This window comes from Bacillus rossius, chromosome 2 (genome assembly GCF_032445375.1).
Source record: "Bacillus rossius redtenbacheri isolate Brsri chromosome 2, Brsri_v3, whole genome shotgun sequence".
Classification (NCBI taxonomy): domain Eukaryota; kingdom Metazoa; phylum Arthropoda; class Insecta; order Phasmatodea; family Bacillidae; genus Bacillus; species Bacillus rossius.
In genome coordinates, this window is record NC_086331.1 from 102,865,763 (window position 1) to 102,892,710 (window position 26,948).

General features: G+C 35.4%; 1 protein-coding gene across 5 annotated transcripts in view; it reads left to right on the forward strand.

Annotated features, from left to right (window-relative positions):
- Nucleotides 1–580: 580 nt before the first annotated feature.
- LOC134529530 (uncharacterized) overlaps nt 581–26,948 on the forward strand; it is a 47,203-nt gene continuing 20,835 nt past the window's right edge. The window contains exons 1-6 of one of the 5 annotated variants that reach the window (XM_063363717.1): nt 587–906; nt 4,819–5,015; nt 9,516–9,650; nt 18,357–18,557; nt 19,122–20,119; nt 26,357–26,521. In XM_063363717.1, the coding sequence (XP_063219787.1) occupies nt 681–906; nt 4,819–5,015; nt 9,516–9,650; nt 18,357–18,557; nt 19,122–20,119; nt 26,357–26,521 (1,922 nt within the window). In that variant the 5' untranslated portion in view covers nt 587–680. Of the gene's footprint in view, nt 907–4,818; nt 5,031–9,515; nt 9,651–18,356; nt 18,558–19,121; nt 20,120–26,356; nt 26,522–26,948 lie in introns of all 5 variants that reach the window. The other 4 variants (XM_063363720.1, XM_063363719.1, XM_063363718.1 and 1 more) reach the window with 4 other exon arrangements.

Consider the following 26,948-nt stretch of genomic DNA (forward strand, 5'->3'; position numbering starts at 1 on the left):
TTCGCTCTGCGCTATTCGGACACGGTCCTATATGCATAGATTCAACTTTTCAAAGCCTCCGATGAGTCGTAATGCACAGGATAATCACTGCAATATTCATTGTGGACCGACCATCTTAAGTTCTGCCATTGACCATAAGCATGAAAAGAATTACCCATGGTTTTGCCGAGTACAATATGTTACATATATAATACTACCAAATTCGTCTTATGCAAGCACTGTGAATGTAATATTACAAACATTCTTATTGCATCTAATATAAAATAATTAAATCTTAGAAGATTTCGAGACTAGATTCGTTCAAAATCTTAAGTGAGGGTAATGTGCTTGTGTATCGAAGATGAACATTTATGTTGTATGAATTATATAACAGTTTCAAGAATAAGCATTCGAACTATCTAGTGGAATGAAACTATCGGATCATTTCTCTAGAGGAATTTTTCTGACAGCTATACATAATTATAAATAACAATTGAATTGGGCGATCGATGTTATATGAAGTACGATTTTAGTAAGTGGAGAAAAGCGCTTGAGAGAGCTAGTGTGCTTGTCTATATTTTATTTTTACAGATAAAGTGTTACTTCTATGCTTTCTATGTTGTATGTGAGTAATCAATGAAAATAACAATGTAAGGGATTGTTATGAGATATTGGATTTACATCGGATCAACAATTTGAATATGATATCTTTCTATGTTGATCCACAGTGGTGTGGTGTGTTATTTTCTGTTTACTGGAAAAATGATAAAGGATATTTATTTACCGGAGGAACGACGCCGCAATTGGATCCTTTAGCAACTACTGCATTTGCTGAACCTCTCGATGTAGACTGGATAACATTTGCTGGAAATGTTGGTTTTGAGATTTATCATCTCTCTTCATCGTGGGCAGTTGTTTTGGACGCAGGTATGACGATGATAAAGCTTTGTAAGTGCGATAGTCCTTGGTCCCCGTCTCTTTCCTCTCCCAATGGACATGTTACGGGAATGGTTAAATGCCGCGGCCCCAAGTGCTGAAGGAGTATCCCTTGATCCTGAGGGCATTATCCTGTATACATAGTTCCTGTGGTACATGATGCTTTCTGTTTTAATTTAGTACGTCGGAAGGTCTTTGACACAACAAAAACTTGTGATATAATAATGAATTATGATTGTAAGTTGAATATGAAAGGAAAAAATTTCCACGAGTCCTTACATAATTTGTTTGAATGATATTCAAGTTTTTGTTCGGCCAGGCTCTTTCGATGTAATAAATTAAAGCAGCAAACATCATGCACCACAGGATCATGCCATCAGGTTGAAGGGATAAACTTTGATAGGTACGTGATATGAACAACAGCATCAATGTATACAGGATTATGCCATTAAGATTAAGTGCACAGAATTTTTGATGTACAAAGCTAAACAGCAAGCATCATGTACAACATGATCAATGTATACAGGATCATCAGGTTCAAATGTACAGGATCTGGGTGTTACATAAACTTTGAACACACACCTACGTCGGATACACGTACAAATTTTTTCGCTGTGAGCAGAAAATGGAGAGGTTAGCAATTGTCTAGAACCTTCGATGACTCATGAATTCTGCGAGGTAACCAACATGATTAGAATTCGCCAATCATTTCAATGTATATTCTGCCTTACATCATGTAACACTCGCAAAAACACCAAATGTTCTTACATTAGAAAAATCAATTATATAAAATCAACAAATTCTCTACGACCAGTGCTTTCTCTTGGTAAACAACATGCCAAATGACGCACTAACAATGACTTCAATTAGACATTTCTTGCCTCCATCCCACTATATAGTCAATACACTTCTTTAAATTACAAACAACACAAATCTGAAATAATACTAAATATAGTACAGATTTTAATTAATTAATTTAAATTCAAGCAACCTAAAATAACCTTTCATTATAGTTGCAATCATGCGCACACCTGATAAAACTATCTATAAAACTGTTTCCATAATTAATATATCAAACTTGACTGATAGTACAAAAATGAAAATAAACATGATGCTAATGATGTAAGGACATGAATACAGCATTTTAACTGTAAAACTTTTGCTGTAAACTGTAAAATTTTTATTATAATCTTATAATCTTGCACTCCTGTCTCATCACAACCACCAGAATGGTTAGTAGAACTGAAATGTAAAATATTTTGAATTTTTTTTAATGCAGAAGCCTCTAATCTAGATGATCATCCATCATTTTAAATTAGTGCTAGGTAGCTAAATGGTGTAATTTCACAGCATTAATGACATTTTCATCACAGCGGCATGAATTACCAATGCGACAATTAAGTAGGTACAAGAAAAATAAGGAAAAAAGTCCACAACAAAAATTCTCAGACTGTTTTGCTACAATTATTATCACGTGTCACACAGAAACATCAAAGTGGGTATTGTCGATTGTTTATGCAGAAAACATTTAAAATTGGGAAATATAAGTCAAAATGGAAGAAAGATAAAAGATGGACAATTTTGTGTTGTATGATAGCATCCTGCATAGTTTATAGGGTAAAATGGGGTAAATTGGTAAAAAGTTTAATTTTTTGTTAATCATGCTCATACTTTTGAAATTTTTCCTAGTATGAAATTCTTTACACCTAGTTGTCAATTCCACTGATGTGCTAAACTAACATTGTATTGAAATTTCAAAATAATGTTTTAGCTACAAAAAAAAAATATTAAGTTTATTCCAAATCGGGTGTTTTGGAGATATGGCTCTAAACCTTATTTTGATTATGTAAACAATCTGGGAAAACTTGGTTTGTTTTGTTTTACTGATACAATTCTTTCTTTGTAATTATAAGTGTGTACTTATAAGTAACTTTATATTAGGTATAAGTTGCTAATCGTGGCTTGTTTTCTGTGTTTTATAATTATTTGATTATTTTCTTTGTCAGTCTTGATTTTGTGCAGTATTCAAATAATTTGCAATTGCGAATGTCTGTAATTTCTCTCAGAACGTTTATTCCAACATTTTTGAACAAATGCATAAATTGAACATTTTACAATTTAAAATATGTATGGATGAAGATTTATTATTTGCATTACATTATTAATTATACCTGCCCTCCTTTAGCTATGTGAAAACACTAGTAGTGGTGATATTGTAAACCAAAAATTGCTTAATTTAAAACATAAAATGTTACAAGAAAATATATTTAAAAGGTTCAGAAAAAACTCCTGAATTATGTTCACCACATTTTTGTAGAGTCAGTGTATAACCGCAGCCATTATTGAGTTTTTGTTTGCCTTGGAAATTTTCTGTTGTATTTTTGGGCCATTGGGAGAGTGGGAACAGTGTCTGAATCACAACAAAAGGACACTTATGTACAACAGTCATTCGGATACACTGCTTAAGTTATGTCTCCATAAGACATAATATTGTGACGAGTGGGAAAACAGGTTCGAAAAGGATAGTTTGATTAATTAAATACAGTTTTACTTATTAACTACTATTTATACTATTAATTAACCCTTTAACTGCTATATACTTGGATGGTTTTGCAAACCCCTCAGTGCTGGAGTATTTAAAGCAAAAATGTGAAAATAACAAAAATTTAAAAAAATTTAAATTACACTAGTTTTTTGCTATATTTCTGTTCTGTTTTTTAATATTCTTTTCTTAAAACAAGATTGCACTTTATTTACACTATCCTAAAATTTATTATTTGTTTTTACAAATTTTTATTTGTTTTACTAGCTGCGTACATACGGTTGGCAAGAAATGTGGATTTTAAATTATATTTAAAAAAATTGCTAACCAAATAATTGTGGAATCGAGAAGTATATGTTTAGCTTTTAGCTTTACGTTAACCGCTCCTAAGATAAATCATGTTACATGATAATCTACAACTGATGCAGCATCACAATGATCGCGTCCGAGTTATCTCGATCGTCGCATTGGTGTGCATGTTAGAGCACATCGAGTTAACTCGATCATAGCAGTTAAAGGGTTAAATTACACTTAAAATATCTGTCCATAAATTAAACACTCTTTTGTTTAGTCCATAGTCCATTCTCCCCACTGAAGCTCGACTCAACAGTGGCTCTCACTACTGCTCGTCTCTTACCGCTCGCTTCTGTCCTCACACGACTCAATAGTCCATCGCACACAACATGATCCCGATGCACCAGTCTCCACACACAAAGCCAGTCGCTCTTCGTCCGCGTTCACTCACTTAGGGGTCGATTGCACTCTTCACTTCACTGCCTTGGAGGCTGGCACCGCCTTTTTATACCTCTCAGCCCCCTTCTGGAATGGTCTCGCATCCCTCTGAAGTTCTGCGTCATCAGGGTCGACTTGACACCTGAAGCTCCCAGAACAACAGCATCCTAGTTTTGCCACTTCACGCAGGCAGGACTCTGGGAACGTGCTGAACCCTCCAGAGCACTGAGGGGGAATCGGGGGATAATCTGATTTGGTGTGCAGCAGTAATGGATGGCGCTCCACCCGTGGGCTAACAGAACAGCTGGCTGACTAGCTGAGCCACTGGCATGCCTTGCGGCCTCACCTCTAATGTGCTCGTAACAATATAAATTAAATTTCTGGTGATCCCATGGATCAAACATATTCGTACAAGCAACCAGTGCATGGGTGCTGGTTCTACAGAATTGAATCATGTGAAAGGTTCATACATCAAGCTGCCCCAATGTATTTACCAACAGTCAGTGCCGCTGCAACCTGACATAAAAGCCAATCACACAACTGCTTAAATAAATCTGTGGTTAGTTCTGGGAGGTGAGAAAATGTAAACAGGAGTTAGGCTTTGATGTGATGTAATATATTTTTTTCAGCAAAAGTAACAGGAGTTCTGTTGCTGCTGGGGTTTGGAAGTCTGGTTGGATACAGAATCCTGAAATATTTGTGGCTATCTCGTTTTTCTGATGACTCAGAGCCACCCTCCCCATCAATGCAGCACAATGTTACAGTGTCTTTGAACAGAAGTCAGCTGCTGGAAGATGTTGAATATGCAGATTTGAATGATGTTGAGGTAAGTTTTCTGAATGTAAGTATACTTCACATCACTCATATGATAATTGTTGGTAGTTAAAGATTTATATCTAGTACACTCCATGAGAACAAATTCCTTACTCCATAATAATGCAAAATGGGTGAGACTTTGAAACCAGTATGTTAGTCCACTGTCATTGCACATTAATAGGATTAATAATGTCAAAGCTAAAATCAGTTGTGAATTATTGCTACCATTTTTGTATGTTATTTATAATCATAGATTTTGCTGCATATGTTTTGTTCTTGTTGAATTAGGAGTGAGGTTTTTTCTTTAACGACACATGTTTACAACATAAAATAATGGTTTCTTACTATGGAAACATGAGGCAACTTGTTTTACCAACGTACAATTTGCTACTCTAGAAAGGTTAGACAGTTGAACCATGAAACTTATCTACACTTGGGTTCAAGTTCATCACCACAATTCTGCCCAACTTAAAACCTTTAATTTTGATACTAGTGGCACAATTTTTCACATGTAGTCTACATCTGAATCCAATTAGTAGACATTTGGTAACCAGTACAGATCCAGATTGCCATCCAAATGGATAGGTGACCTATAAAAGTAATATTCTGCAGTCTAAATTAACGTCTCTACTAAATTGTAAGGGCAAATTTAATGGCATGTTATGTATGTAACTTTAAATTGCTTAATTTAAAGTTTGTATAGTTTTCTAACCATTGAAACCCTTCAATGCTAAAAATTTTATAACATTTCTTATTTTGTAGTTATTGGAGGGCTTGACATTCATGCTGGTACAAAAAAATGTGATTTTATATTGATGAAATAAAATATGTTTAATACCTAGGTTGGTATGGTCTGAGTAAAATTACACATAGCTATGTAGATACATCTATTGAGTACTTACCAGTTAGATAAAACCGCACTGCAAATCTGCTTAACTTGATCATGTTTTACCATGTAACATAGTAAAGAAACATTATTAGTTAAACAGGTTAAAATGTTGCATAAGTTTAAATTTAACTACTGAATAATTTAAAAATTAGTAAGAAACATTATAGCAAATAGGCCTAACATATAGTGTTAGACAAAATAATGTTTTTGTTTACCAAAAAAAAAAAAATTGTTTAGTAACTAACTGTATTTTTTTTTCTAGTTAGTCACTTTTCAGTTAAAATTACATCCAAAATGTGCAGGTACAAAATGATTAACATCAAAATTAGCAATAAAACTTTTTGCACTCCAGACCTCCTGGTCCAGCTGAAGTGGACTTTCATTAACACTGGAATAAATATTTGGGTGCTGAAAAATCATGTTAGTTCCAAATAAATGTTACTGGCATCAATTTGTTTACTGGAATAATGTCTCTCGGCCACAGACTGATATGAAGTGTTTTTTATTAGCACGTTACGAATATTCACAATTCATCATGGCGGCCATCTTCCGACCACAAGAACAAGTTCATGTAGAATTTAAAAACACGTTGCGCATAACCTCTTCACTCATTTCTGAACCAACACGTTTACTGTTCGCAGGTACCAAAGGATGAATATTTAAATATTTTCATAGTTTAGTCTTGTGGTTACACAATAACTCATGGTACGAAGCTGAAGGACTATGTCCTCGGAATAATGGCGCGATCAGTCGAACATTGCTGTGAGCTAACACCTGAAAACTGTGGTCAAAAATTCTAAATAAAAGTTCCAAAACCAAAAAAAAGGTTGATTATATATGGTAGCACCTGGACTACAGCCGTGAAAGTCTCTTTGCAACTATATAATTTTCTGCTTTTGTGAGCCATCGCCCGAACGCGACCTACCGGTACCTCGTCCAGACAAAGACTGCCTAAGGCTACATGCACCTACTTACCGCCCGGGGGAAATTGCAGGTGCACTGCCTCTCAGCCAATCACATCACATCCCTCACAAAACCATAGCAGGATACAATTTCTGAGCCCTTGCAGCGAGACATTTTTTGACAACGATTACACTAAGAAAAAATCACGTGGTCTGGTGACCTCACTTTTAACCAATCACAAAAAATACCTCAAAAAATTACCAGCGAATACAGGCACATAGCAACAGCTGCCCTACATACACTAAAAATTTTCTCATGGCTATGAACTGTCTGTCTCTCTCTCTCTCATCTTCTCACGCAACAGGCCAAACTATTGCTTCAGGTTTCAGACAACCAAGTACAAAGGAAAATTATGTTAATATTCTCATTTATGAACAATGAAAACAATCATACTTAAAAAATTATGATAAAGCATATAAAAATGTAAATTTACAAACAGGTAAAAATAAGTACAACAGACTTATTCACTACAAAGTAAGCAGATTGCTAGAATAGCTTGAAAAGCATGAAAATAGGTAAATTATGACCATAAAATACATGGCAAACATAGGGATACTGCTTAGAAGGAATAAAAAGCTGTTTTATGAATGACATCAGCACACCTAACCAATGTACTGAACATGAAACATAATAAATTGTTACTTAAACAATTTGATAAGTGGGGAGGGCAGGGTCTTGCAACGTTACAACCTTACTGCTGCATCATCTTTAAACCTAATAAACTTAATTTTATGGCATACAGTTAAACCGTTGACTATATATGAGAAAGTGAAACAACATTTAAATGAAACAATAATATTTTATTTAGTGTTGAGGTGTATAATAATTAAAATGATATTTGAGAAGTGCAGGTAAATATAATTAATGTATGCAGGTGTACAGCAATGTTAGCAGATTAAATTTGAGAGTACATACCTAACATGATGGTGTCAGGGACCTTCGGACTCAGAGTTTAATTGAATTGAGCCTTTGAGCCAGTTTATTCTAGCAAAAGATAGGACTTAAAACTTGGTTTTGTCTAAATACAACTTTTACCAAATTTCCTAGACTCATAACAATAATTAAATATGAATTGCATTTATAGATTTTTTAAAATTACTAATACCCATTCTTTCAGTTAATAAAACTAAGATTAATTTTAATGTTGTATTTGTGAACATCCATACAAACTGAAAATGAATTAATTAAAAAAAAATATTTAGAAAATGAAAATTTGTATTTCAAACACCATGTCAGAAACAAACATTCTGAGAATAAATGTTTTGCAATAAAAATATGTATTGTAGGTTTGCCTATCATTACAACTTAAAATATTGATAGGATGTACTTTGGTTCTTTTTTATGTATTCGTCCTTTAGCACAGTTTATTTTCAGTTTAGGTGTAAAGTACATGTAATTTTACATAATTTAAAAACTTTGATGTATTCAAAGAATCCTCTGATGAAGATTTTTTTTACAGCATCACACTCATTTGTAGAAGGTTGGTAGTTAAATTCAAACCTTTACATTTGATAAGCACCAAGTAATTACCCAAGTAAAGTGGTTAGAGTCCACTCTGATTGTGGAGGTTGCGAGGCATTGAGCCTGCCTTTTTCTGTCTGTAAGTGCGACAAAATCCTGCTTAAAGGTGAAGTTATCTAATGAGCTAACCATGATAAAGGATTATTCTCTGTATCAAGACAGTAACGAGTGTACTTGGACCAAACTTATGTGTAATTTTTATTTTATAATCTTTCATTCAAACTGAGGAAGAAAATGCATCAATATTGTGTTACAGCGTTATTTATGGCAGCTGATGGAAGTGCAGACAAAAATGTGGCTAAATGTTACTTAATAGTGGTATCTCTTGTAAAAAACTTTGGCAGGTATGTAATGGTTTGTTCATACAAAGGATTTTTTTAAATTTTTATTTTCTAAGGTGAAACACAACATTCATGGTTCTGCATTGCCGTTCATGTAAGCTTATCGATTTGGCTGCACAAAGTGCTTTCTGTCAGCTTAGTGTTAATGGTAAATCATGTATGATTAAAATGTTGTACTTCTCAGGAGAGAAGATGCAAACAAACTATCACGAAGCTACACCAATCTAAGGAGCGAGGTGGCACATTAGTAAGTCGTTGGATTCCCATTCCAAAGGTCCCATTCCGAAGGTCCTGGGTTTGAATCCTGGTTTGGCCATTGTTTGTTTGGTCCTGTTTCTTAAAAGTATTTTTATAATTTAAGGTAATTAATTTAATTCCACCCCGACTCCAGTAATTGTTGACATGAAAATTGCTAAGTTGTTTTATACACCGCTGCTTTATGTTAGATTCCATTTTACTTCTTACGTGTGCTTCTAAAAGAGAATATACATATTGGAAAGATGACTATTTGATTTTTGTTTGCAAGTGTAGAGCACTGTGTTGCAATGTACAGAATTGATATACAGGTTAAATTCTCATTAAATAAATAATTTTTTCATCTTGAAATTGTATATGTTGACATGTGAGCATTATAGTGTTGCACAACCCCTTATAGGGGTTTTTATGGACTATGTTTCACATTGTGTCGTTTGGAAACCAATGTATGTATTTAATCAGTAATCATTTTAGTGTAAAAGGTAAAGTAGATGAAGCTATTTCCTGGTCTTTTATTACTGTTTTCTGTGTTATTTCTTAGGGGAAGTACTTTGGCCCAGACCCAGCTCCGGCAAATCATGGTTTGGTAGGCATGCTTTGTATGCACATGCATAAACTTACCAAGTCATTGTCAGGTGTCAAAAAGAGCAACATAAATAACTGTCTTGAGTCTTTTGTAAGTATATTCTTTATAAGACTATGAAGAGCCTAGTTACTGTTCTGATGAAGTGATAAAACAGCTTGAAATTAATAGTAAATAACTTTAAATACTTTAATAGTTAAAAAAAAAAAAAACCTTTTAAAATTTATGCTAAATATTATTTGTTTTTTAGTTTATTATTTATGTGTCATGACAAATATTTCTATGACTTTTGGATTAGGGCTGTGCATCATAGCAGTTCTGTCATAGTTTGTTTACAGAAGACAAATCAGTGTTCATATGCTTATAAAAAACGTTGACTAGTACGTAAAAACTCATTCATTGAAAGTGCTTGGATTTTATTATAGTCAGTGAAATTGAGCCTTTAATTTGTATTGTAATCCTGTAATTAAGTAAAGCAAGAGAGAAAGAGGGCATGCATTTATTACTCCTACATTATTGTACAGGATGAGCACAAATTATCAGTACACTTACAAAAAATCATAAAAACTAAACAGTGCGGCGGATTTAACTGCAACTTTTTTCAGTTAGTAGAGAATCTCTCAATGTTTTTCTTGCAAGTTACAATGGCTCAATATGCGCTCCTCGAGTTACGCAGCAAACATCGAGGCAGTATTAAAACTTGTCCCACACTTTGTGCAATGTGTCTGCGGTGATGGACTGAATTGCCACTGTGATTCACTGTCTCAGACCCAGCAAAGATAGCGGCAGAGGTGGCACAAACACTTTGTCTTTGACGTAACCCCACAGAAAGAAATTGTATGGGGTTAAGTTGTGCCGTTTATCATAATTTTCGGCACAAGTATTGAATTTTAAGTTTAATTTTTTCATTTTTTAAAGATAAAAACCCAAAAAAATAAAGTTGCCTTTTTAATTTAATTTAATTTTGTTTCCATTACTGTACACTCCGACATAATCTTGTGCAACCCAGTGCACCAGCACTTGTTCGCAGGCCCAATTAGATACCTTTTACTGAAATTTGGTGATCGCAGCATCTCAGCAGCGGTTTGCATCACATTTTCTCCCTGTAACAGTATGACTTTTCGTGCTAGCGAACGCTACTCCAAGCCCACCGCTAGCAACTTTCATTTCTCGGAGGCAAGCATAGGTAAGCTGTTTGCCAGCACGTCCAGGACCACGTTACAGTCCTCGACGACGCCTCGGGACGGTCCACACGACGCCTTTCCCAGGCGACTTAGCAAGTTCTGACCCCCTTTCCCATCATCACCCACCTGTGGCTTCCTGGAAATTTCAACCCGGAGCATCAACCTCCAGTGAACTCGCGCATGGTACATGGTCTCTTCAAGGACATTCGCCCTTGTCAAACAGAGCCCTCAGCGAAGCCTAGCGGTGGGAAAAATCCCTAACCTTGCTCTGTCCGCTGGTTGCGAGTGTGACCAGTGCACTCTAGCGGATGTTTCTGTGACCCTCCAGCCAGTTTCTCATCTTGGCCGCCAGAGCGCACTACTCATCCCTCCCATAAGAGACAGCTTGTCACAATCGACTTTGGCAGCAGTCGCGCTGCGATTGCGACCTTAGTCCACCTGCGACTCGGGTGAGAGCGCTGCGAGCGTTTTGCCGTCTGCTTCGCCCCTTCGGGCATCTCCGGATACCTTCGGGCCATCACCACCCCCCCCCCCTTTTTGAATGGGCGCAGTAACCTGCTTTAATTAGGCGCCCCAACGCCATTTTCGAAGATTCGGCGGGCAGCATCTGGTCAGTACGGACCACGCGTCGCGATTCGCGAGAGTCCATCTCACTTGTACTACCAAAACTCGACACTACGTCATGTAGTCTCCAACGTCGAGGCATAGATGCCTTATTTTTCTAATTTGTATTTTTTTGGCTGCCCGTAATAGTTTTTTTTAACCTAAATTATTTCTTCGTTTCTCATTATGGCTTCCACGAACTTTCACGCTGGGAGTTGCCTACTCTGCTCCTGGAGCCAGCTAACGTGACTACACCCCGCTACTTTGGGTAAGTGGTCGTCATACCTCCCCCCCCCCTTCCTCTTTTTGGCCTTTCCCTGGGCGTAGATTTGCCCAGCCTTAGCCGCCTGTTAACCAGTCTAAGCAATTTGGGACTTTGGTTACAGGTGGGGTGCAAGAATAATGTGCATAGCCTACAAGAATTAGAATGGAACTTCTCTGCCAAAATTAGCAGTCCGTGATTGGCTACCATGCAGTCACAAGTTTTCTCCCCTCTCCGGTAGACATACAAGTTTCTACAAAAACAAATTCTTCTGGACTTTAATCTACAGAAACCTCCAGTGCCAGGACCGCCAGTTTTCAGGACACAGGATTTAGTTAAATTCATTTCAAAAGAAAATTAAAATCAAAATGTAATTGTCTTTCTTTTGAGCCTGCGAGCTCACTTAAAACCAGGGTCAAGTTTAAGAGACATGGTTGTTTTACTTTTATATGTATTTTGTTGCCCCAGGGCTCCCTTCTGTTTATAATTAATATATTTTAATACATGTGTACTTAAAGATAAAAGAAAAGAAAAGGCTAAGTAAATTATTTTAGTAAAAGGGCAGTTATATAAATCAAACCAGCAGTCTTGTTATTTCATTATTATTCATCCTCGATCCACATAGCCTCCTAGAGTTCCTAGTAGGTTATAAGTAAATTCCTTTGTACGACGTCTGGGCACCTCTGCGATTATTGTTGTTTTTGTTTTCTGGGCTGATGCTTCCAAGGCCTTAATTTTTACTTATTAATTTATTGAGTGTTTACCTGCAGCCCAGCGTACATTACAAAGTCTGGTGATTGCGGAGGCTATCTGCCTCACATAGCATCGTCGACACTTGCACAACTAAGCCATCTCCCAGGAATATGTGTGTTTAGGTGTTCCCTAGCCAAGTCGAAGTGAGGCGGGGCACCATCTTGTTGGAAGATGAAGTCGTTTGAATTTTCTCCCAATTGAGGCAGAAGCCACAAGGTAATCATGTCGAGGTAGTAATGACCGGTGACAGTTTTTTCGATGAAAAAGAATGGCCCGTAAATCTTCTCCCTCGACTTGGCACAGAACACGTTCACTTTCGGGAATCTCTCTCATGCTCAATAATGATATGAGGATTTTCCGTTCCCCAAAACCATACATTGTGGCTATTCACTTTGCTATTTGTGTGGAATCTTGCCTCATCACTGAAACTTAATCTCCTGGGTAAGTTGTTGTTGTCGATCCTCGGTAGCACCTCGGAGTAGAATTCGTAACTTGCACTGTAATCATTTTGTTTGAGTGCTGTGACCAACTGGAGTCTACATTTTCATGCGCAAAAATTTGCACAAGATTTTTGATACCGTTGTTTGGGGCATCTGCAGTTCATGACTTGCTCTCCTAATTGATTTCCATGGGCTACGCAAAAATGATGCTCGAATGCAGTTCACATCTTCCTTAGGCACAGAGGGCCGATTTGTCTCTTGCTTTTTCAATGCACTCTTTCTCTTCAAACATCTTGAAGTGAATGACCAGCTTGGTAGTTTCACGTTAAAATGTCTGCAAAATTCATGTTGCACAACAGTTACTGTCTTCCTTTTTCCTAACTGAAGCACCAACATTATAAACACTAGCTGCTTATTTTGTGGAAGCAACCTGCAACAAATGAATCCTAAACATTTGCAAAAAAAAAAAAAAAAATTAGGTGTTCTCTATTGGCTGAAAAAAGTTTCAGGTAAATTGTCTACATAATTTAGTTTTTTATGAAATTTTGAAACTGTACTGCTGTGTTTTCACATTTTGTTTTAAAATTTTATCTTGTAATATATGTGTCAGTGAAGACAAACCATTCATAGCAGATTGATAGTTATGGGTGATTTTTTAGATTAGTGATATTGATATGTGACAAAATGACTGTTGTTTTCTGGATGGTCATGGGCTAGTTTGCTATTTTACAGTTGTTAGTTTTTAGAGGTAGTATGTTGCTGTGAAATTTAAAGTTATGTTTCATGTAACAGGGTTCATATACTTTTAATAATCCTCTAACAACCTTGAAATTGCATGAATTTTATTTTAGCTCTTGAGTTTTGGTCACGTGTTTAAAGTGCAGAAAATTACTGAAATTGTGAAATTAAGTTGGAACATGTTAAGAATGAAAAGGAACCATGGATACATTACTCTTGAATTAGTGTATTAAAATTTGTTTATGTTTATCTTTACAAAATACATTCTCACAATAAATGTTGTTTGTTATGGGCAGATGGGCAGATCGTTCAGTGAGTGATAGTGTTATGTGACAAAATGGCGGGTGTCTTGAGGATGCTCTTAGGATAGTTGATTAGTTTTCCATTGTTTATTTTTTAGCAGCAATAATCTCTCATCAGAATGTAAGGTTAATGTACACGTTTAAGTTGTTATCATGTAATACCATTTTTTTTGTTTGGCATTGGTGATTAGAGTGCAAGTAGACAACTGAATTTGAATCTTTGAATCTTATAATGAGTTGTACAGTTGTTAATTCTATGTGTAAAATTCTTGAAAGTGTTTTTTTTATAACTCTTGGCAACATAAAGAGTTCTCTGAAGACTAGTTACGGGACTGTTAAGATAGTTGTGCAGCCAAATATTTTTGTGTTAGAGAGTTAAGCTTTTGTGTGTGCAAGTGTACCGAAAAGCCACATGAAAAGTAAGAAGCACTAAGAATGAACTAAATTGCCATCAGTAGCCAGTATTGTGCTACTCAATGACAGCTCAGCATGAAGCAAGATCATGCACAAAAAATTTTGAAGGGCATAGGTGCTTTTTTTCCAGGTGTGAGTGTTTGGGAGCTGCTCGTTAGAATAAGTAAAACTGTACTCCGTTGAAAGATTGGTCACGAGGTAGATAATGTTTTTATAATACCTAATTTTGTGGCTTAACTGTACAGTATATAAAAACTATTCCTTTTCCTATAACTTCTTGGTTTTAAGATTGATGTTGGTTACATTTTATCTATGTGTGAATTAAAACATTTGCCATGCTTCGTGATAAATTTGGGAAGTCTTTGAAAACTGCTTCAATTTTCTTGGAGTACAAACCCTTTATAGACTTGTTTAACAGTGCTACAGTTATTTCAGTTGATGTTGGAGTGACTTTCAGTTGATGAGCTAAGCGTGTGTGGATAACTAGAGTTTTGACTTATGTGTTAATCTTGCAATATTTGTGATGTGAGTCTCAAATCTGTTAACTTTTTGGTCAAGATTATCTGAAAAGTATGATTTAAACAACTTGTGTTTATTTGAAGAGTGATAAAGATGGGTTATGGTGTGTGAAAAACTTGTGTAGCCAAATGTTGGTCTAGTGGTTAAAGAGTGTTTCTTAATTGAGTGCAAGTGCTCTGAAGAATCATATGAAAAGCATGAGTAATCCCTCTTAGGTGAAGGTAATAATTCCTCAATTATATTACCGTTTCAAACTGGCATGACTTTGCCATCAGCATAAAGAAATGTGATTCACTGTTGACACTAGTTGTCAACATGATAGTGAAAGTGAGTCTGGAATTTTTCACCCAAAAAAAGTTTTGCAGTGTCAAGTGCTGTATTTATTCCACAGTTTAAAGCAAAGGAAAAATAGAAGAGCTATCTTACATTTATTCTGTTAGAAAACCATACAGAATTGATAAAAATATAATAACCTCATTAAATTTATTATAAATTGTAATCAAAGATTGTGAGTGCTATATTTACTGTCTCTCCAGTCAGCTGTTATGATTATAGTTGAGTGAGAGGAGCAAGTGTTTGGAGTAATCTAGTGGATTAAGAAAATACCTTCACATCAGCTGGATCCTGCCTGTTTCATTAACTTTCTTTGTAGAACCATGTTCGAATGGTGTTGTAATGGGCTTTAGCAATCACTGATCAGTTAGTTTAGTCATGCATTGCCTGCATTTAACGAATTTGTTGTTTTCACTTGTACAGAAATAGTTGATGTACCTCTCATACAATTGTTTTCTAAATTATATTGTTTGTAACTAAACAGGCTCACTGTGTGCTACACTATAATGCTTACATTGTGTCACTAACAATTTGAAAACTTGTTTGCGAGATGTAAACATTGTTTGGCCATTTTTCATAACGCACATTCAGAAAAGAAAGTTAAGGGAATTTTTAACAAGAAATCCTTCATGAGTACAAAATGTACATGTTTTGTTGATTCTCAGAACACTGCCTTGTAAAATAACCTAGCTGTTCTGGGAGTAATGGACTCGCATAGTTTGATTCTGCACATAGTGCAAGGATCTTGTGGAACACATTCTGAGATGATTGTTTTTTTAATCAAGGCAGTGTGGGAAAATCCTTGGGAAGTTTTGAAATTACAGTTGCAACTCTTGTGTATTCTTGGCTTTGTAAGTTTGTGTTTTTTTTTTATTCTTGGCCAAATTTTTGTCACATGAAACATGGAGATTTTGTGGTGACATGCTGGTTTAAAATTTTATTTCTGCAATTATTCCGTACGCACGCCATATTCAATTGCTGAGTGACAGAGAAAAATATTTTAACCTGGTTGTTAGCCACGAACCTTGATAATTAAGGTGGTCGCCTTGCTGGGTTGCCAAATGACGTGCAGAGCTCTAGGTGTCAGCTGGCCATTTATAAACCGCTCAAGATTTATTAAAACTGTCTGATTACGAATAGTATTTAAGAACTATTGCGCTTTTCTATATAAGTTTTGTTTCATGGTTTCGTCTATAGAGTGTACTTTTTGGACACTTAATAAGGCTACAACGGGTGTTTTCACGTATGTTTTATAATATGAAAAATTTTACACACAGCATTATAAATGGTGTAGGGAAGTTTAAGGAACCTTTGTAATATTCCACCATAAAATTATAGGTTCACTGCCTAAAGTCCCATAAAGGTGTATTATCAACTCAAAGACTACACACTAGTTCTGTGCTTGGCGCGAAGAGGCATGTGATGCGCGAAGAGGCATGTGATGCGCGAGCCTGTGCTGTCCGTCCTTAGTGCCCCCGCGCTTTCAGAGCTCTTGTGCCCGGCCAGGTGACCCCCTTAACAATTGGTTTGAATGTGTGTCAGAAATCATAACATGTAACGCATACATAGGTACAAGCAAATAATTATTTACCCTTAATATTTTTTTTTCTATAATTAATGGGGAACATGCACAATTTTTTTTTATATAATCTCATTCCATTATACTAGCATTGTTTGTTATTGATTACAACTTATTTTCAAATTTTTACACTGCCAGTAAGGATTTTCACAAACTATAACTTAAAATTGAAATTTCTGCTGAAATGCATCACTTCACCTGGGCAGCGCTGGGACGTCATCCAGTGAAAGAGTGCTCCATCCTCTGCCAGCCACGGCAAGAGTGACAAAAATAACAGTTACTGTATCAAAACTGAACCCTTGGTATTGAGTAGAGAGCATGTATGCACAACTGTCTTGCAAAACTCTTTCAAGGTATTTTTTCCTTACATCAGTGCTTGAAAATTATAAATCTTTGTGGGTAGGAATGAATTTTTTTTTCTACAATGATCAGGACATTACTGTAAAAATATAGTTTTGATATGAGAAATTTCATACAATTGGGCTATTATTTGCAAATATAAACACTTGAAAATGTGAAAATAACCAAATAATTATAAAGTCATTTAAATTAGATTCGGGGCTGTGAATATATCGAGGTACTGAACATAAGCCTAACCAGTTGAATTTTTGGTAGTACGTATTGTACATTTAGGGCTAAATAATACAGATTAGTAATTATGACTGTCACATATAATTTTAATTTCTTTGTCTATGCTAGCAAGTGTCTGTACTTTGTGCTAACCAGCGAGACCTCATCACAATGACACCTGGTAGTAAGGGCTGTTTCTGCCAGTCTCTGGCCCTACAACTGCTGGCGAATTCTTAATGCCAGGTGACGGCAAGGCTGACCGGTTTGCCACGAGTTCAGGCATGCGCTATTATAAAGTTACAAGTCTGGTTATAGTGCTGCTTGACGGAAATATTTAATGTAGTAATTACAATAAATAACATGCTCTTCAGCGAGCTAATAACTAATATATTAATTTGAAAATTCCCAAATAATGAGACACATACATGAGACTTTAAAAAAATTACTTCTTGCATAACATGCATGTTTAGGTAATGACGGTAGTATTTTCAGCTATGAAATATTTTGGTGCCTTAAGTTTACGTATAGTCGAATGGTTGTATCCAGGATGAAAATGTATGCACTTTTAACCACAAAATGTAATAATTGACAACAATGCTGTAAATTACAATGGAACACCCAAAAACAGAAACCTTTGTGGATGGTTCCATGCTTTTTACATAATAATAAATCTCTGTTGACATTCTGTACATGTGGCTGTGGCACAGCAAGAGAAATGACTTTTGCATTGTGACATTAAGCCAATCACAAAACATTCTCGGACTAACCACAAAATTTCTAAAATTTATGAAGCCCTTTTTTGTCCATAGGCCATGTTTGAGATCTCAAGAAGCACACACATAGTAGAATAAATCCTGGTCATAAATGCTATTAGAGTTTTTAATGAAATTTCTGACTTGTGCATGTTCCCCATTGTGACCATTTTATTCAGCAGGCAAAACGATAAAAGCTTGGTGTTCTCAAATAAGCTGTAGTTTTATTTGAAGTTGATGTGTTCTGGAATATTCTTCCTGTTTGGCATTGTTTAACATGTATAATTTTACAACCCAGTCAATGTGATGGTTTAATTTCTTGAATGTACATTTTCTTCTTGCATGTATAGTGTACTGCAGCAACCTACAAGTCACATTTATGCTCAAGAGGCATACAGCGGGAAATAATTTCACAGCACGACAGATTAGTGTCAGAAAATTTAATGCCTTTTTTGCTGTATTTGCAAGAAAGTAGCCCCTGGCCATACGACATTACACCATCAGATGTCACCTGTGAATTAGGATGGCTTGTAAAGAAACTAATGCATCTGGTAATTGTAATCAATTGTAATAATTGCAAGCATTTAACTGGAAGTTACTGTATTTATAACTGTGCATCTTTTTGCTTTTACATATATACTATGTATGGGTGTTATATTAAAAAAAATTTAGAAATATTTTAATTTGTGTATTAGCGTGTGTTGCTAATTTCTATTGTCATGTATTTTTGTCTCTGTGCTTGCCTACTATTTGTTGTATACTAAATATGCTTTTTTCCTCTCAGTTTTTTCCTGTTTAAGATATATTCAAAGTCCAATATTTTCATTTTCATATTAAATTCTTTACCCACGAATATGTTTATTTTATTTTTTTACGATACTGTACAGCTTGGTGGGATTTTGAAATTTATTATTTCTGTTTTGTTCTGGCTACCATGATCTTTTTCTTTCTCTATCAAGTCCTATTGTGATGCACTTTCCTGGGAGCTTTGTCTTGCCTATCTGTTTTCTTGTATGAGTAACTTGTGTATGGTTGGTGTGGTTTACTTTGTTTTCACTTAAAGCATAGTTTTGTCATTGTTAAGGAATTTTACATTTTTAAAACTATGTTTGCAGGTAGACTTTCAGGAATCATACAGGCATAGAAAAAATTTGAATGAATTTTCACAAAATGTAGCCAATACTAGAAACAGTGGAAACATAAATGAGAAAATGTGCTATGCTTCACCTCGAAATACCACCAGAGGTAGTCCATTCCTGCCTCGCTATTGTCGCGAAGACTCTTGTGAATTTTCTGCACACACACATCGGGAAGGTTCTTTTGACAGTACGTGTTCAGAATTTAGTTTGGATTTCACTCTGCCAGAGAGTTGTGAGAACACAAATATCATAAATTTAGACAAACTTCAGTTGGAAATTGATAAACTCAAGTCAAATTGTCAGATGATGGATGAAGAACTAGAAACAATTAAATGTAATCGAAACCTTCCTGGATTATCAAGCCTAATGGAAACTAATGTTTCAGAGACTAATTTTACTAGGAACGAAGATGGATTACAGAGTCCCTCTGCATCTAGTGAAGCTCTAAAGCAAAAAAATGCTCGTGCATGCTTTGCTGGTTTATATAGCCTCACAACAATAATAAATAGTTCATCAGATTTATCTGACTTATCAGAATGTGGCAATAAAATGGTAGAGTCCACTGAATCCCTTGAATGGGATTCCCCACAGTCTGTAGTAACGTCTGCTGCTAATACTTGGGATCAAGTGCCTGATAAACATTTCCCTCAACCCAATAGAAGTGTTAATGTAGATAATTCCAGAATAGCTGTTACAGCATGTGAAAAAATGCAAGATGATTACATTAGTCAAGAGATTTCATCACAGTCAAAATCTGTTAGGGACTTAAAGGTTCCTTCAAATGAACATGAAATGACTTTAGATTTAGAATGGGATGAAGATGATCTTGTTTCTGACATGAACAATGGTGATGAAAATTTTAACAGCATGGATTTGGGTAGTGTGCAGTTGTGCTCACCATCCGCATCCGATGGCACCTCTGAGATAAACAACATTATGTACCAACACACAAGGTGTAAGGATAATCAGTACAAGTAAGTGATGCTACAAGTTTTTGTTAGCTTGCATTAAGGCTGTTTGGAAAATGTGCCTTAATGCTGTATGGATGCTAGCAAGTAAATGCTTACACCACTGTGAAATTAAAACATTTACTAGCTTGCTTCTTGAGGCAGCTTTTTTTTTGTAAGGAAAGTATTAACTAATTGCTTTGAAACCTCACATCCAAGTGCAGCTGTTATTATTTACTCTCCTCTCTGTAACATAAATGCATGTATGTAAAATTCAAATGGGTTAGAAGCATATCAGTATTAATAGATTTATGGTTGTGCATGCATTTTTTGTTTCTTTTTATTGTTTAGCTTGATTTATAAGCTGCAATGTTAGTTTTTGCATTGGAAAATTGACACAGAAATTATTTGTTTGCATGTTTCCATGCATTTGCAAAATTTTGAATGTAATAATGCCACTTTAATAATGCTGGACTTAAAATTAAAAGCAATGGACATCACTTGTTATATGTCATGTAGGTTTGCAGAGTCTGATAAACTTTTTAAGCCTATTCTGACTGGATATGGTCACTGGCGGATACAGAGGGGATGGTGGCATAACAGCAAGGAGCCCCCCCCCCCCCTCCAACCCGAATCCTGAATAATTTTTAAATTTTCTCCTAATTCCTTATCATAGTTTACCAAACTTACTTAAGTATTATTTTACTGCAATGCTATAGATAACAGGACATTTTTGAACCACAAATAACATTTACTAAATATTTAAATCCTAAGTGTACTAAAATTGTAGTAGAAACTTTTATTTGGCCTTTCCCGACCATTTTTCTGGATCCGCCCATGAATATGGAGCAGTGTTGTGTACCTAACTGTAATATCGCATAATGCAGATTCAGTCATGTCAGAGACAGAATTCCAACTTCATTTAAGATAATTTACAATGATTAGTCCCGTTATATTTTGGCCATGTTTTTATATCTCTTATGTGCAACATTGCAGGCTGCCCTTTCAGAGACCAATCTTCATGATGAGTATGGAGTGTATTTGCATGGTTCTGTTAGTAGTCAATTTAAGCTAATATTTTGTTTTAATTTGGTCCAGACATCATCTTGGTTGTAAGCATAGTCTGATTTATTTAATGCTTTAATTATAGTGTTTAATATCTACTTTTACAATTTTGGCATTCTTTATGCTGTTTTTAGACTGAAGTTATCCCCTGAGACAATGACAAAACAAAAAAAATCTGCAGCTCTATACAAATCTATTTTTTCAGCAACAATGTTGCATGGTACTGTCAAGTTGATTGTTTAAAGTTAAAGGAGTTAAACAATTCAGAGTTATAAACTAAGCGTAATTATTTTTTATACTTAACACTATAGGCATTTTATTTGAAATCTCCCAAGAAAATTTTGAAAGTAACATTCCAAATCTCAAGACTAAATTTATGGAGTCACGACGGGAATCAAACCTAAAACATTTAGAACTGTAAGCAAGAGTACTTGGAGTTTGGAGGGTCCCCAGTGGCCGTGATTGTTAGCACTTCAGGCTTGTGTACTTGATCCCAACACTCTGGCATGACTCAAATTATTGAGCACTTGAGTTGGTACCCAAGAGGCTTGTGCAAACTATAATCTTAGAGGTCCCTTTGCCTTAAGTCTTTGTGCATAACTGTGCAATGTAAACTTATTGTTTGGTTGGCAGGAGTTTTAAAAGTTTTTAAATACTCAAAATATTTATTGCAGTTCAGTCAGTGGAACAGAACTACTTTTCAGGATTTTTTTTACAACTTTTGTAAAATATGAGAACTTAAAACTTAAAAAATTCTAAATATTTGTGCTCTCAGTAAACTTTCTGTCACATACCCGTCATCCAGCAAACTGAGGTGGTATAAGAGCAGCCTACCCTTCACGTTACATGCAAATTAGAAAATTGATTCTCTCCTTATTTTCCGGATGTGGTCTGTTGCTGGGGTGATTGTTGATGCTGGTATCTCGAGCTGGTCTGATGACTCACCTTCACTGGAGCCCTTTGGGACAGAGGTTAAAGAATTACGACTGTAGTGTGCACGTTACTGCTTCTGGTAAAAATTTAGTTTGTTTTAAAGCAGCAAAAGTGCATTGTTGACTTATTCTGTCAGTGAATGCAAGTGTTGTGAAGATGAGTGAAGAGGGACATACGGGACAGCGAAGCGTAGACAATGGCAACAATTGACTGCTGTAGAACCATACAAATATGCTTGCGTGCCAACATATTGTTTAATTACTTGCATTCCTTATGAAACCTTTTATAATTTCTAGTCAAGCCATAAATAACTGAGGTACAAAAACAGGCAAGTCAGAAATTTCTCAGAGGAAGTAGACTGCCATGGTTGAAAGACATACTACAAAGATGCTCATATTATGTTGTGGGCTAATTTTCATGATTTTTGTACAGAACTTCATTGGATTGCACTTCAAATTCTTATATCTTTGTATAGTATTTTTATACTGGGTAGTTACAGAAGTATAACTTTATCTTGCACAGTAATTTGTGGTAATTATTAGTATTCTTTTTAAATTATAAAACAATGTAAAATTAGAGCTATTATGTTTTTTAATACTTCATAGGGTAAGATGGAGTAAATCTGTGAACAGTTTAATTTTTTTTATTTATTTCCTTAATGTTGAACTTTGCCCTAATATAAACCTTTTTGTATAAGAGAGTACACTAATGTCCCAAAGTAACATTGTTTTGAAAAAAAAAGTTTTAACAACAAATAAATTACCTCCAATTTACCCCAAGTAGATTCATTTGGATACATGGCTCAATGATTTTGATTCATGTTAAAAAAGCTGGGGTGAATTAGTTTTCAAACGACAACCAAAAACTTCATTAGAATGCACTTTCACTAATGTATTTTGATATCTTGATACAAATTTTATTTCAATAAAAAAAATATGCAATGATATATTTATATTTGGAATCATAAAACAATTAGATAAAAACTTTTCTTTTTGTTAAATTTGTGGTAGATATTTGAACAAATTTTTTTTTATTTTTGTATAAGCAACATTTTAGCAATTTTAAAGTTAATGTAAGTAATATAAAAGTTGAAAAAAGTTTTGAAAATATCATTTTTAGTTGACCCCACCATCAATTTACTTCATCTTACCCCAGAATTATCTCTTAGAAATCATACCACATAATTTCATTGCATCCATGTGTAAGGTTAGCTGTTTTTATATAGGGAGCTGTACGAGGTAGGTGCACAGCCTTGAAGCAAAGTTTGTTTTACTTGTACGTGTTTTCAGTGTTGTGTGTGTGTGTGTGTGTGATTGTGGGGAGGGGGGAATAGGTCATAGAAGTTAGTGTGTAACTGTTTATTTAATTTCTTATATGACTCATACTAAAACAATTCCAGTGTGTTGCCATAAACTGTGTTACTGGCTCTGAGTTAAAGAAGCCTCAAAACTGAACAACTTTTATCGAGTAATACATATACACCAATCTCTCACTTAGCACCACTAATGCATTCCTATAAATGTTTGTTTTATTTGAAAATGTGTATTCTAATTTACTTCATGTGTTCCAAAATGTGTAGGGAAATATTTTTTACATAATATAAATGTGTAGAATAACACTCAACGATAAATATGTCAACCATTTATCTTTATAAGCCTACCATCGAACACTTTTATGACAAATACAACATTGCTTAATGGGAGATACGTGGTTATGTACTTAATTGTCAATTGGCTGGCTTACTTTCCCGCCCGGGTGTGGCCTTCAACTCATGTCACGTACCTTTCCACGAACTTTCCAAAACATCATTTACTGACAGTAAAGCTGATATTACTATCCAGGTATTTTTATTTAAATTTTTCAAAATTTGAACTGCTTATTCGTGTATTACCGCTTGGTTCACATCAATCCTGACAGGCCCGTGATTTTTTTTTCCATTGCATCATTCATTTAACAACCTTTTTCACGTGAATCTTTTGTTCATTTCTGTTCCGGCATCTAGTGTCAAATATATTCCCGCTAGTACTACCAACAGCATCAGAGTTTTATAAACTTTTGATAGAGTCTTTATTTTGTACAATTGTCTGCACAGTTGACTTGCTTAAAACTAAAGTGTGACCAATGTAAGTGTGGCCTTCATGACGTTCTGCATGCCGTAATACTTCTAGTTATGTCTCAAATACTTGAACACGATGCATTACGCTCTCACTTGGAAGCCTTGATTCCAATATGATTCCAACAGCAGGTGCTTGCGCATGTCCAGTTACCGGGTGAATAGTTACAGTTACGAATGGGCAGACGTTGCTTGTGTTTGTGCATGCGAGTTTCCTGCCACTGGCTAAACTGAAGTTCATCACTGCCTGGTCTGTGGCCGGGTGAAAATGGTACAGCACTGCGGCATACGTACGAATGTAAAAATATTTGGTCTTTTACACTCAATAGCGGCAACTTAACTTGCCATAGCTGATGTTTGTACAACAGCCGATAGCGTAGTCAGACCTACGCGTGCATCTCTTCCCCCCTCGTATGGCTAACTGTATGCCACAGCACATCTGTTGTTTACCGAGTTGAAGCAGACTTCGTGGCGTCATGCTCAACCTTTTTTTTTTTGCCTGGGGCAATTTCGTGTTAACTGAAATTTGCAGACGTGTTATTCAAAACGGGGGCTGTAAAATTATCATTGCGCTAAATTAATTCACGCAATTTGAAGATGTAAGGTATTGAACTCCGTTAAGGGTTAAAAAATTTTTGTAGTACTTATGGTGAATTCAATACGAACTTAACTGGCAAATGAACTTTGACTGATCCGTATGTTTAATTATAATTTTTCAAGGAGGATTGAAGAGTAAACAACAGTGCAGTTATAGTGAATCTGCCTGAAATGAGATCAAGTTTATGTTTTATTTCAGTTAATCTCTAATCTATTATGTTTGAGTGAAGAAATGTTAAATTTTATTATTAATTTTTGCCACATTTTAAATGACTATCCAAATTGTTTCCTAGCATTCCTTTGCTCTCACTTTGACATTTTAAACCATTTTTAAAGACAATTTCTTACCGCTTGTTTACATAATACATTTTCAAATTGATGCCTTTTGGTTTTGTTTCACTCCCAGTATGATCCTTAGTGCTTAGAGTAAACTTTAAATCTAGATTATTCACTCCAGCCCATGTTGGAGACTGGGCTTTATTTACACACACCAGTCCTATTTCAGTCTGGTCGAGTGTGTTGAGGTACATTTTCAATGGGAATTTTTCAGTCCATGATGTAAGTTTAGACTGGAATGTTACGATATATGGGGTAGTGAACTTGATGCCCCATTTCAGTGCTAAGGTGTGCTCAAGACATTCATATAGCACCTAAATGTTGGTAGTACATCCTACAAGGCAGTGTTGAATCTTTCTACTGTAGCACAAGCAACTACATGGCAGAAACTTGGTGTGCATTGTGCAGACACTAAACAGTCTCGTTCAAAGTTTGCACATACATATAGTGAGGCGATTGGGCCTGCATGTCGTTTGATACTGCTGTAAACATCATTTTACATCCAATCATATGTTGCGTAGCGCTACTGGTAGCATTGGACGACAAGTTCCACGTCTTTTGGCGGGTGCCATCTTGAACGCTTGGGTGTGTCGACAAGACTGAGGGAAACTGTGTCCTTCATTGTAAGTCAAGGTGACTTCAGCAACTGTCGCATGGGAGGTTGACTTTTTGAAGAGAATCACAAACCCATGTGATGTTTGGTGCTCCATGCCTGGCAATCAACGTACCATGCACTCATACCAAAATACACCACAGATCACAATTGTTTGATATGCCTTTCAATGTGCTCTAATCTGGTGTTTTATTTTTAGCGATACCTGACCAGCTAACCCAAGAACGGAAATGAGACACTACACCATGCAGTGCCAAATTAAATTTGCTTAATCTTGCAACTTCTTTAACCTCTGTTTGTTGGTGAGGATCTCCGTCACCCAGTATTTTCAGTATAAACATTTCCTTATTTTAGTAAACTGTCACTTGGAGTTTTGGGCTTTTTTTTTTTACTCTACTTGTGAAGTTTCCATGTCATGGTGGATCATGAATTAGTAAGAAATGCACAGCATGTTATTCCTCATATTATTATAAGGACATTATTTAGTGTATTTTATTATAAAAGTGAAACATTTTGATTTGTGTTCATAATATATTGTTCTTTAGTGATGCATTTCAGAGTCTGTTCTAACAGCTGAGGCAGGTGCAATAAATGAGTTTTTTTTTAGACTTCATCCGTTAAATACCACAAATGGTAATAACCTTGAACCTACTTCACCCCAGTTGCAAGACTGTGACAATGATTGTGTCATGAACGCATCTAAATATTCAAAGGAGTCTGGCTATTTGGAGTGGGATGAAGAAACTGAGTTTTCGCTGCAGGAACTTCATGGGTGAGTTGATTACTAATTTGGTGGACTGGTTTGAACATTATTTTTTTGCAATGTAGATTTTTCCTTTTAATATTTGGGTGGCATGATTTTCTTTTATAAGTTAACCACTTATGTAATGTATTTTTACAAATAACTACTGAGTTTTTTTCAAGCAATGAACAGGGACTATGCAGACTGCTGATGTGAAGCTGTATTAGATTTGATTTAGAAGTCTATAAAACTATAATAAAACATCACACACTGTCTTTAAGTCTTGTATGTAAATTTTAAAAAGTTTTTTGGAGTAATAAATGGCTAGTTTCTGTACCTTAATCTTTATTTTTAAGTTTAAGTTTATCTGTATAATTACTGTCTCCAGTTCTAATCTTATTTTGGCTCTTAACTAATTGTCTGTGCTTGCTTTTACCTGTTTTAGTTCTTTATTACT